The 13,604-nt window shown below is 49.3% G+C and overlaps 1 protein-coding gene across 1 annotated transcript in view; it reads right to left on the bottom strand.

Annotated features, from left to right (window-relative positions):
• Nucleotides 1–13,604, bottom strand: part of TOX2 (TOX high mobility group box family member 2) — a 135,173-nt gene that overhangs the window by 82,976 nt on the left and 38,593 nt on the right. The window contains exon 2 of the mRNA XM_047069265.1: nucleotides 468–533. Within this exon, the coding sequence (XP_046925221.1) occupies nucleotides 468–533 (66 nt within the window). The remainder of the gene's footprint in view (nucleotides 1–467; nucleotides 534–13,604) is intronic.

Consider the following 13,604-nt stretch of genomic DNA (forward strand, 5'->3'; position numbering starts at 1 on the left):
TGCAGAGGAAGCCTCTGCTCTCCTCCCTGTGTACCATAGCCCGCGATCCCCCCCAGTGGCACTAGACAACTCTAGGTGGGCAGGAGAACTCTGTGTGCCTTTTCATGGGTGTGTGTGCCTCCGTGCCAGTGTATGTCCCATGGGTGCTGCGTCGCGGCAAGAGGCCTCACTACAGCTGAAAATTTCTCCTCTGTGCACCGGGAATGTGGGTCACACCTTTTGAGTTTTACCAAGTTTTCAAAGGTGCTCACTTTAAGCCAACAGTAGCCAGGTCAGTGATCTATAGAAAATACTGTAGTCCCAGTTGGACTGTCCCTTTTAAGGGGACTCTTGATATTAATCATTGTGAGAGAGGACAGTAGTGGGCTATGCCCCGCTGCTCTGCACCATCCCAGCCCCACCCTGGAGCAGCTGAGCTCCAGCCAGCTCCAGGCTGGACCCCCACACAGGGAGGGTGGAGCACCCACCTGGCTGGTCGATAGCAGCTCTGGGTTCCCGTCACTCATCCCCACGTAGGCACTGTCACCATCAAACTGGAACAGAGAAAGAGAGAGAAGCGGGTCTGAGTAAGGTTTTCAAGAAGGCCCCTGGAGAAGCCCAAGTAGGTCAGGGGACTGAATACACTGAGGGGCAAGGTCTGTCTGTGGGGCCTAGAGAAGCAAAGTTCCAGCCCAAGATGCTCAAATCCCATTTCAGCAGGATTCCCTCTGGGGTGAAACGAGCAGCCCCTGTCCTGTGGCCCCTGTGGGCTTGGATTAGCACCATTAATCACAGTTAGGATGAAGAGAGGAAAACCCTTCTGCCCTGTCCATAGATGCAGCAGCTGTTCCTTGTCAGATACTGAGCTCCCCTTCCCTCGAAGTATGCAAATATCTCTCTTGGTCAAAATGACTTCAGACTATCAGCTAGAGCTAGAATTCCACATGATGGAGAGAGGCTGAGGTCTTCAGAGCCCTGGGGGTCATGACACTTCCCCCAGACATGCCCTCCAGGTCTTACCATCCTAAGAAGCTTTGCCCCCCCTCACATTTGCCCTTCAGGCTACCCGTGTTCACAGGCAGAGAGGACTGTGGTAGAGACCACACATAGAAACTGCAATCCTGTGTTCTGAGAAGCTGCCAACTCTGGATTCAGGAAGATCTCCCTGCAGTAGGAGGAAGATATAGTGGGAGAAGTGTGGGCTTTGGGGCCACTGGCTGTTTCCCCTGATGCGTGATCTTGAGTAGGGGTCTGAACTTCTGAGGTCCCTCATCTGTTTAATGAGGATAATGACAGTAGTCTCCTCTCCATGGGGTGCTTCACGGAAACATGTGGAGCACTTAGCTCATTTCCAGTAAGTTCTCTTCCATTGAGATAGGTGTCTTGGATCAGGTTCCCTAAATTTAGAGCCTAAGACCAGGATTCAAATGCATGTGATTTTTGAGAAGTGCTCTTTAGGAAACTGAGGGAGGGAAGGAAGCAGGACAGGGCAGTGGAAGTACCTAAGCAAAGATACAATCTCAGCTGGAGGCCTGCTGTAGCCTGATCCCAGGGGGTGCTGTGGGGCATGAATTGCACCACGGAGTTAAGTCAGTCACTGGCTGTGGGCTGCCCTTAGGGGACAGGGGAAGGCATAATCTTCTGAACAGGGCAGCCCCCATTTGGCCAAGGACAGTTCCCCAGAGAATTGTGCCAGCTGTGAGCCATTTGCAGCCAATGTTCCTAGCAGATGGGAGATTGCTGTGCAGGCTAGTAAAGGGATCCTGTGTTCTGGGTGGGGCCCCAATGGCAGCTGGCCATTTTATTTTAATTGAAAATTTAATTGTTTTATTAGTTATAGTCACATGGTTCAAAATTTCCAAAGCACAAAAAGCAACAGAGTGAAAAGTCTGCTTCCCACCCCACCTCCCAGCCATCCAACGCTCCTCTCCAGAGGCTACCACTGTACCTACAAGCTTCCTTTATATCCTTTCAGAGATGGTCCACATATATACATGTTAGAGCAGTTTCTTTCACATAAATGGCAACATACTATACACACTGTTTTGCACCTCATTTTTATCCTAGCAACACATCTTGGGAACTTGTTTATATCAGAACATAATTCTGTCTTCTGGTTCCTAGTATTCCATAGTATGGATATAACAGATATATTTAACTAGGTGAGCTCACAGGCAATTGAGCTGTTTCTAGTCTTTCCCTATTCCAGCAGTGCGCTCACGAATCATTTCGCATGGGTGTGAGTTTATCTGTAGGATTAGTTTGAATAATAATAACAGGTCCAACTGTGTGTGCATTTGTAATTTTGATAGGCATCGCCAAGCACCTTCATGGAGACTGTAAAAATCGACCCTCCCGCAATCACGCACAAGACGTCTGGACCCTTGTCACTCAGAGAGGCTTTCCTCAACAACCGGCTCTGATGCCAGCCTCCTACCTGTGTGGGTCCTGCGAGCCCACCACCACTATCCTTCCCGATTCCCTTGCCCTGCTCTACCTCATTCTTTGCTCCATAGACCCTTTCACTTTCTAGCGTTCTATATCATTTACTTATTTACCATGCTCGTGGCTTATAGTAGATTCCCCCTATTAAAACTGAGGCTCTCAAATGTCAGGGATCTTAGTCTTGCTACCTCCTAAGCACCTAGAATAGTGCCTGGCACAAAGCAGAAAGTCAATTATTGCTTGTTGAATGAATGAATGAATGAATGAAGCAACCACTGCACCATTCATATTGTCTTTTCCTAGTGCAGTCTCCCCATCAAGGCAGTAGGATTGATGGCTATTCCCAAATGTCTTCCCGGCATAGGGATGGGCAGAGTCCCTCAGTGACTGCAGGATTAACAAAAGAAAAGGCTGCAGCATGCCTAGAGCCCCAAATGCAGGGCTCCATCCACCACACTGCACCTTCAGCTCACACTTCAAGGCCCTGCTCAGAAATCACCTCCTCAGGAGGCCTGCCATGCTCTCGCCTCCTCTGGCTGTCTCTCTTACAATACAGATTGTCTCCACATCTGTCTTCCGCCCCAGAGTGGGAGCAGCATGGAGGCTAGAACTGTGTCCGGTCATCTCCAAACCCCCAAGCACCTGGAACAGGCTGGCATCAGAAGGGACTAAGCTCTTGGGTACTTTCTGATGTGTCACCATGGCCATTTGTTACTTTGATAAAAGTAGAACGTTTTTCAAAACCACACGTAATTTATAAGTATGTCCTAAAAGAAAGAATGACTAGAAATGGAGGGGGACTAGAGTTTAATCAGATATCTGAAATATTGATAAAGCAACAGTAATCAAACAGTATGGCAGAGGTTAAAAATACAGGAACATGTATCAAAGAAGCAAGGGAAAGCTGTCCCCCCAAAGCCCGAGAAACAGCCCAGTTATTAACTGCTGACTACAACGGAATCACCACAAAAGGAGGAACCCGTCTGCTCTCCCCAATGCACACAACAGGCGCTCAACAAATATTTGGTTAATGAATGAATATGCTTGGCACTGAGCAAAATACTTTCCATAAAAGATCTTATTTCATCCTCAGAACAACCCAGTGAAAGCAGGTATTATTTTCCCTGTTTAAAACCAAGGAAACAGGTTGGAAGGATTAGCAGCTGCCTCAAAATTGCACACTTAGTGACAAGCTGGGCTTCACAGCTTCTTGTCTGCTTCTTTGGTTTGGTTTCTCCCACTAGGCTGGAAGCTCCTCAAGAGGGGGGATCGAGGCTTTGCTGCACCCCACTATGGAACTAATCATTAGCCTGGGCCTGGCACATACTAGGTGGCACACAATAAGCATGTGTTAGTGGTTCAGGGAGGGAGGCATTATCTGCAGTGAGCCGTGGGGGATGGCTCTGGGGACATGAGGAGAGAAAACCCTGGATTTTGATGTGTGTATGCTGGAGGATGCAAGGGGGTTGGCCCGTGGACCACATGAGGTCACCAGAGCCTGCCTCTAGGGGTTTATTCATTCACTTGTTTATTCACCCAAGAAAGAGCTGCCCCACACCAAAGTAAAGCTTGCTTCTTGCTTTCAAGGGACCTGAGAAGTTGGCAGAGGTTCCCAAGGCAGGGCCTGGGTCAGCCTCTGGTTACTCCCAGGTGTCTTGCAGGGTCCACTGGGAGCACATGGCGCTTGGGACCTGGCTACTGAGCAGCCAAGAACCCGAGGTGGTGGTGGGGTGGGGGCGTCTGTCCTCTGCTCCCCCCCTGCGATCCAGTGTTCCACCATGCCAGACTTCTTGCAAGGAGGAGGAAGGACAGAGGATGATCCCGAGGGTCCCAGGCTTCCTCTGGCTTGGCCCTCAAGGTCCGATGGCCTGGGGCTTACCTCCTCAGCCCTTTTGGGGAGGTTGCTTTCTGGGGGAAAGAACCTGTAAGCCAAGGGGAGAAGTCAAAGGGCAAAGCAGGGCTACTTCCTCCTCTGTGTGCACAAGATCATGAATGCCCACATCGACAGCCACCACACAGCAAATGCTGAGTGTGTATGTGGACACAAGTGAACACAATGGATGCAGCGTGCCCAAGCATGGTGACCACATACACACCACAAACCAGTGGGGGAACCATGTCACACACAACACAGCATTCAAGAATGCACTTAGTCACACACGTACCACATCCATGGCTAACACAAACCAACACAGAGGCGTCTACGGCACAAGCATGGGACTCTTTACATGACTGAACCACAATGCCCACAGGATGCACACACGGACAAGAAACAGTGCCCAGATGTGTATAAATATACATTCACCTGCAGCTGTATAAATAGAACTCACATAAATGTGCACACAAACATATAAGGCATAAGCATGTAGACACATACACAAAGCAAAGATACACAAGAACTTAAATTCTGTGCATATTTCACAGTCTATCAGTCCCTCAGCCAAAAATATTTTTTTCACACCACACAGCCTTCTGTATGCTTTAAAATCGGGGAGTGGGGGAATGCAGGGGAAACAAGGGCCTAAGAATTTCCACGAAACGCCAGGAGAACATCCTCTCACCACTGACTGGAATAGATTAATTTTCCCCATTTCATATTCTAATTATAATTCCTTTTCCCATCGCCATCTTCAGTCCTCATTACAGCTGGAAGATTGTTCTGCAAAAGCCAGACCTTCATCTTCTCTTCCCAAGAGTTTTGTCATGGAAATGAGTTTTGGAATCTGAAAGGACCCACATTTTTGCAAATATCGAATGTGTGGGGATAACCCTTTCATGACGGCCACCAGGGACTCTGCTCACAGAGGCTTCTAAAGAGTCTGTATCTCCCCCCACGCCATGTGGTCCCTGGGCAAGAGGGGTTCCTGGGCTCCTATTCAACAGCTCTCCCAACCTAGATCCCATTTTTATCTTTAAGGACACTTAGCAAATAGGCAGCCAAGGTGAAAGGTGGGAGGCCTGATCTTAGAGTCAGATGATGCCAGCTCCATCAGCACTACCCTGAGCAAGTGCCCTAGCTGATCTGTGCCTCAGTTTCCTCATTGCTATGACCCACAGAGTCACTGATTCATATTAGCTGTAAATTAAATACCTGTGGGATGGACAAATGAGATAACTGGATGGATAAATGGATGGGAGAAGAGAGGGAGTGAAGGATAAGATGGATGGATGGATGGATGGATGGATGGATGGATGGATGGATGTCGATGGATGCGTGGATGGATGGCTGATAGATAGTATAGATCAGCACAGTCTAATAGGAATATAATGCAAGTCACAAATGCAAGTTACATTATATCATTTTAAATTTTCTAGTGGTCACAGTTAAAAAAGCAAATACAAATAAGGGAAATTAATTTTAATGACATGTTTATTTAACCCAATATTTTTACCATACTATGATTACAACGTGTGATCAACAGAAAAATTGTGAATGAGATGGTGTACAGTCTTTTTTTTTTTTTTTGGTACTGTCTTTGAAATCTGGTGTGTATTTTACATTATAGCACCTCTCAGTTTAGACTTAGTCACACTTCAAGTCTTCAAAAGTCACATGTGGCTGATGGTTGACATAGTGAATAAAGAAGGAAATAGTTGTAATGGGTAAAATGAGTGGATGAATGGTGGGTAGGTATATAGGTGGGTCGGTGGGAGGGAGGGATTGATGGATGGATGGATGACAGGTGCGTAGAGAAAATAAGTGGTTTGGAGGAATGAATGGAATTGATGGGCCAGTAGGTGGATAAACAGATGACTCAGTGACTGGATAGCAGATTTAGAAGACAGGACATGCGGGAGGGTAGGAAGGATGGATGGATGCGTGGAATTTGTGATGAGATGGGATGCTGGGGTGAGAATGAAGAGGTAGGTGTATGAGGAGATGCTTGGAATGGTGGGTGAGACAGAGAGATGGGTGGGATGCCCGGTTTGATGGAATGGGTTGAATGGGTGAGTGAGATGGATACGTGGGTGGATAACTGTATCTGGTATTTCCTTCTCACTGGAGCCACACTTTCCCCAGACAATGTCATGGCTTCTTAGGGTTATAACACAGCACTGACTCTCAAATGCTTATCTTCAGCCAAGTTACCTCCAGATTCTGACATACAGTCTCCCTCTGGACATCTGGTCCATGAGCATCTCAAATTCCACACACCCCACACTGAACTCATGACACGGGCATGAACCTGCTCTTTCTCCAAGTGGTCTGCCACCATGAGAGAAGATGTCACCCTCTGCATAGGACACAGGCAGTACCTCCAGGATGACTCTGGACCCTGCCACTCCTATGTCTCCCTAATCCAAACACCCACAGTGTCTTTGTGCTCAGCTACCCCCACTCCCAATCCACCCTCCACCCTGGCTATCACTAGTGACCACTTCAGTGCTCAGATCAAAACCCTGCAGTGACACCACATCATTAGCTGTGCCATACAGGACCCTCCATGACAACTGCCCCTGAGCCTCAGCTCCCACAGTGTTCCCTAAAGGTTGCAGGAACCTCCAGAGCCCCTGACTTTACACACATTGTCCCATAGACAGTGTGGAGCATCCCCCTCCTCCCCTTCTCTACCCACTGAAATCCAACTCTCCCTAGGTCTTTTGTTTCTGGCTGTGTGCTCCACCCTTAGTGGTCTTGCTTGCTTCTGTAGACTTGCATTCTTGGGCCCAACCATAACGCCTCCATCCCAAGTTGCTCTGGTCTTAATTCAACTTCCACATGTAGTGTGGTACACTGGGCAACAGCATGGATTCCTGAATTGGAGTTTTACTTCCACCAGTAACCAGTTGTGTGTGACCTTGGATTTAAACTATCATTGCTATTATGTGCTAAACTCCTATCCCTATGTCAGCCACAACCCCCTCCATCTAGTACAGGACCATGTCCCCTATGTCACTGAGGCTGTTAGCTACCCCTTCAAATCTCTCCCCTCCCCGACACTGTTGACAGCTCACCCATCCTGACCTCCTTCCTTTCTGTCTGAAAAGGTGAAGTATCTCCATCCTGTTCAAGGTCAACTCATTCACCTCGACCCCACCCTCCCATGTCTTCCCCTCATTCACTCTAACTCTCTGTCCTGGGTCTAGGATCTAATTTAAATACGCAGAAGCAAAATGAAATCAGTCCATGCCCTTGTATATCATATATTAAGCACCCAGAATGAACTCCCAACCACTGAGTATTTACAATAAATAAAACTTGTCACAAGGCACAGAAATGTAAAAGCAAAGGGATTCTGAGGTTACAGAGGGGGCAACTGCTGTTTATTGAACAACGTCTAGAGAGTGTATACTATGTGCCCAACATAGTAGTGACACACAAGGAACCAGGTAATGATTCTGACACAGTCCCTGCCCTCAAGGAGTCCCCAGTTCTATGGAGAAGTTTCAAAGAATAAAATGTTCCCACTCTCCAAATCTGAGAAAGACAGGCAGTTCTGGTCCTAAGATGGGAATAAGTAACTATACGAACTTGTTTGAAGCCTGTCCCAATTGGTCAGTGACAGCTTCTCATTCACCCAGCCTCTGGAAGTCAAGCAATCAATGCCAGTCTTACTCCAATAGCCACACGTCCACCTCTGGGGCTCAGCTAGTCCCAGAACCTCCTGCTTATGAAAGTCCCTCTACTCTAGGACTCTGTGCTTCCCCGGAGCCCTACAAAGCTCAGCTCATGCTTGATTTGGAGAGACTAACATTGCAAAGTACGGCAATGAGTTCTCAGCACTCCAGATATCAAGTAATGGCTTCTTCTTTGATGAATGTGACAATGGCAGGATAAGGTTATCACAGGGGAGTGGAAGCAAGGAAGAAGGCCTCTCAAGAGAGGCGTCCTGAAAAGGTAACTTGGAAGCTCCATGACAGATGACACACAGGAGCTGGCGAGGCAAAGAGCAGGGAACACGGCATCCGAGGCTGCTGTGAGCTCAGGCCCGTGAGCACCTACCAGACCTCATTTGAGAGCTGTGCCTGGTCATCGCTGGAACCCTCCCAGAAATGCCAGGGCTGCATGACCAGCCCTGTCGTAGAGATGACCAAGGCAGGGGCTCAGGGTGGCTGGAGAGCTTGCCCAAACCCACCCAGCCAGTTCTGAACCTGGCCTTGACTCCAGGTACCAAAGCAACAGTTGTTCTATAGAAGCTCTTCCCCCTGCTCCCCACTCCCACACAGAGACACAGATCAAAGACCAAGGATGCACAGCCCCCAGCACAGCCCGTAGCAGACACGGAGAGATGCACCTCACAGAGATCTAAAGAGGAAACAATCAAAGCAGCTTACACTGCACCTGCCTGCCCCCACGTCGGGCCGTGAGAACACTCCTTCTACACAGATAAAACACGGCTCAAAAGCTAGAGGCAGCGAATGTGGCAGCTGCACCCTGGGCCTGCCGAGAGTGCGGTTTTACGTGGCAGAATCACAGAGAGATGCACATCAGGACCAGGGAGACAGGAGGGAGGGGCAGAGAGGCACAGGGCAGATGGAAGGGGGCCAGCGATAGAGCCTCAGGCGCAAATGCACTTAGAGAAGCATGATAGTGTTGTGGTTACAAACATGGGCCCTGGTGCCAGGCTGCCCAGGTCCAAATCTCAGCCTTGCTCTTCAAGCTGTGTGACTTTTTAATTAAGTTACTGTGTCTCAGTTTCCTCATCTGGAAAATGGGTATGACTATCATTTTGATTGAATAAGTCAATATACAAAAGTACTCAGAACATTGCCCGGTACACAGAAAGAACTCAATAATTGTCAGCTATTACTTATATTTAATCCTCAGAACAACCCTGGGAGGTCGTTGTAACTACCTCTATTCCATAGGTGAGGGAACAGTGGGGCTACATGCAAACCTCTGAGGTCTTAAACATGGGAAAGCCCCCTAATACCTCTACCTGCCATACATAATTTGAAATAAAATTTGTAAACTAAAATCTCTACGAGAGTCTGAGAGCTGATTCTTTTCCATGATGATGACTTTCATGCTTTGTTTCTAAATATCAAGTATCATTTCTCTCCAAAAAAAGTTTTTCTCCTTATTGGTGTACCTACATTGCTGGGCATAGTGCACATTCCTATTCTGCCCACTGAGAAATCCAGCACTATGACTGGCTGAGAGGTTAGGGGATCTGCCCAAGGCCACACGGCCAGGATATGGCAGAGCTGAGTCTGTAGTCCAGACTGCTGATCCCCTAAAAGCCTATATTGGCTTCCCAGCCCCACCGTTTCCCAGCTGTGTGAACCAGAGCACAACTCTGGGCCTGGGGCCTCATCTACCAGTAAGGGGAAACAATGCCCAGTGGGGCTGGGAGCAGGCTTGTGAGCAAGCCCAGTGCTGTGGCTACTGCAGGCCCCTCCTCCCCACTGCTGACAAGAGTTGGCGTGGATGGTGTTTCCTGTTTCAGTCATAATATACATTGAGAGGTAGCATAAAAAGACAGTGATCACTACAACTCCCGTGGTGGGGTTACCCAGCACCTGCCACCTCTGGGAGATAGAAGTCAGTGTCCCCATTTTACAGATGGAGAAGCAGACCCTTCTCAACTGGCTCCAGCCATTCTCCATCTAGACCTGTGCTGTCCAGTATGGTGGCCACCAGCCACATTCGGCCCCTGAGCACTTGGAACACAGCTAGTCCAAATTAAGATGTGTGTTAGTATAAAATACACACCAGTCTCAAAGATTTAGAACAACAACAAAAGAATGTAAAATGCCTCATCAATATGTTTCTATCGATTACGTGCTGAAATGATAACACTCTGGATGTATGAAGCTACCTAAAATATATTGTTAAAATTGATTTTACCTGTTTCTCTTTACTTTTTTTATATGTTTATTTATTTTTGAGAGAGAGAGGCAGAGAGAGGGGGACAGAGGATCTGAAGTAGGCTCCACACTGACAGTAGAGAGTCCGATGCAGGGCTTGAACTCACAAACCATGAGATCGTAACCTGAGCTGAAGCTGGATACTTAACTGACTGAGCCACCCATGTGTCCCCCGTTTTTCCTTTTTTCAATGTGGCTACTAGAGAATTAAAATTACAAATGTGGTTTGCATGACATTTCTGCGGGACAGCACTGCTTGAGATGCAGCCACTCTCTGCTGTAGACCCAGAACCTTGGGGATAGAAGAGTCCACATCACCAATAGCTGAATTCTCTGTGATAGATACGGGGAAACTGAGGCCCACAGAGAGTGACGTAAGGCAAGAGTTTGGGACAGAGGCACACCACTCATATTTTGCTTGAGTTCTAGGTACTGGGTTACAGCAGAGAATAAAACATGGGGCAACCCCCCAGCCCAGGGGTGACGTGGTGGGGGTGCAGCATTCCTTGCTCGGCCAAGCCCTCACAGACCAGGGCAGCTGGACTCGGCACCAACCCTCCTCTCTGCACAGTCAGCTCTGATCACAGTGCTCAGAGACTGCAGGCAGGAAGACACACGGGAGCTCCCGCTCCAGCCCGGAGCAGAACCACCTCAAGACCCCTGGTGAGTCCCACACAGGCCATCAGCCAGCTGCGGCTGCCAGGAGAGCCGGATGGACAGGGCAGCCCAGCGGGCACAGCATGGCTGCCTGGTGGGCCGGTGGTGGCTTACACACCATCCGCGCTACCGCAGATTTATGGCAAAAATTATCCTCTCTCTCAGCTCCATTTAAAGCCATTTGGAGCTCGCTCCCATCCCCGATTATAAATCTAATTGCACATTCCAAACAGACAAGCGCTCATTAAGCTTTAATTATGCACATGTTGTTTTCAACAAACATTTTCATTTGGCCGCTGAGAGGGGGAATGTTTCCGAGGGGACTGCAGACGCTGCCTGTGGCTGGAGAGAGCAGGCTGGGAAGTGGGTCAGGGTGTGGTCAGATAAGGCTGTCCAAGGGCAGGGCAAGGACCCCATCAGATCTGGCTCAGACTTGGAGGGCCTCCCACCGGGCTTCTGTGGCAGGAGATACCGGCATGCGTGTTCTCAGCTGGTCCCACCTGCACCCCTCGTGTGCCCACAGTCTCCTCTCAGCTGGCGCCAGTGGGCCTCTCTGGGGTGGGAGGAGGGAAGACAGGGACCTGAACTCCCAGCTCGGAGCCGCATGCCCTCCCCAACCCAGAGCTGGTGTCTTCAAAGCCTCAGCTCGGCCCTGCCCACACTGCAGTGGAGCCATCTTTCTCCAGCACAATCTTCCCTTCCCTCAACCGCTCACTCATTTCTTCTATAACTATTCCCCGAGCAGCGACTTGAGCTGGCAGTGAGGGACCAGAGTAGGTCAGGAAAGATAAGGCCCCTGTCTGGTTCTGCCCAGGACCCTCTCCTTCAAGTCCCACCCTCCCCACCGGGGCAAAGTCTTTGAAAGCACTTGAAAACCTGCCCCCTGCCAACCCAACCATGCTGGTGGCCTCCCGGCCCTCATTGGGGCTCCTCCCCTGCTCTGCCTTTCCAGGAGGTCTCTCACACACACACCCAGGCTCTGCACTCCCCCCACCCCAGCCCCAAACCTCTCTTCCCTTCCCTTTCTTTGCAGTTAACTCCCACTCACTCCATGCCGCCCTGTCCAGGAAGCCCCCAAAGAGACTGGCTGCCCTCTGCTTGGGGCACCATGAAAGCATTTATTGGACCATAACACCATACTCGACTATTTCATGTCTGACTCCTAAGACCAGCCTGTCCCACTTTTTCCCAAAGCACTATCTCCTCTGGGGGGAAAAGGAAAGACACCTGTTCACTGTGTGGCTTCCAACAATACCTTCCTCTCTCTGAGCCTCACTTTCCTTTTTTGTACATAAAGGGTTTGAATGGGTGAGGCTCTGTGGGTCCCTTAAGCAGTTTGGTTGGTTTTAACTTTTGTGGTTTGTCCCGGAGTTTGACCTTCCTCTTCTGCCAGAGGAGGGTCCTGAAATCACCAACCTACCTTCAAACGTTCCACCAGGACTCTACAGAGCAGGGGAAGTTTGCCAAGGCAGGTCAATGGTGCACACAGAGATGTGGGGGGACAGGGATGGTGCAGAAACCCCAAGGCTGCTCCTCAAAGACCTTCTGGAAATGTAAGCAAGTGACATAAATGTGTTTTAAAATGGATGTCAAGATCCATTTAACATCTGGTGGCTACCTGTGGTTTTAGGGCAGGGTCCTGGGAATAGACCTTGAGAGTGAAGGTAGGAGTTTCACCGGGGGGCACCACAGGAAAGGCAGGGAGGCAGGACTGGGCAAAGGGACAAGTTGAACTGTGATAAAGTCACATCAGAGGCAGCAGCCTGTCCACAGGAGAGCTCTGGAGCTGGGGAAGCTCAACAGGAAAGCTATATTCCCAGGTGAGCCAGCCTCGGGACTCAGGCTGCCCCAGGGGAGGGGGAGAAGCTTGGGAAAGGCCCCCTCCTTCCACAAAGGCAATACCCAGAGAGGCGACAGCAGCCACCACTCTCAACGGCCAGCAGAATGAGTGTCTCAGTTGAGGAGGGACATGGGTGACTTACAATAATGTCTGCTACCGCTAAGAGCATTTATTTATTGGGGTACCTGGGTGGCTCAGTCGGTTGAGTGTCCCACTTTGGCTCATGTCATGGTCTCATGGTCTGTAAGTTCAAGCCCCACGTCAGGCTCTGTGCTGACAGCTCGGAGCCTGGAGCCTGCTTCAGATTCTGTCTCCCTCTCTCTCTGCGCCTCCCCCCCCCCCCACCCACTCATGCTCTGTCTCTCTCTCTGTCAAAAATAAACATTAAAAAAAATTTTTTTTTAAAAAGAGAGCACTTATTTATTTTAACTAATTTGTGCAACATTTACACAGTGCTTGCAGAAGCCAGGCACTCCTTTAATCGATTTGTAAATTTTGACTCACACCATCTTCTCAAGGCTCCCATTTTACAGATGAGATAACTGAGGTTCAGTGAGGGTAAGTGGCTTGCCCTAGGCCATACAGCTGGTAGGTGGTAGAATCAGGACTCAAACCCAGAAAGTCCACCTCCAGGGCCGATGCTCTAACAGTTAGGCTGCTCCACTTTTGTGGTATTGCCCTGCTATGCTGCAAGGGCAGAGCTGGCCAATCCCAGTCTCCTCCCCAGAGGCTGGGTTGCGGTCAGCGGTCTGGAGCCTCAGGTTGCCAGTACTGCCAGTATTCGTGCTTGACAATTATCTTTCCTCCGAGCGGTTGGGAACAAGTCCCAAAATTGATCCTTGCCAAAGACAATTAACCAGAGGCCACATGA

This window comes from Lynx rufus, unplaced genomic scaffold, assembly GCF_022079265.1.
Source record: "Lynx rufus isolate CCGP_SWC_20201006 ecotype Redwood Valley unplaced genomic scaffold, mLynRuf1.p SCAF_8, whole genome shotgun sequence".
Taxonomy (NCBI): domain Eukaryota; kingdom Metazoa; phylum Chordata; class Mammalia; order Carnivora; family Felidae; genus Lynx; species Lynx rufus.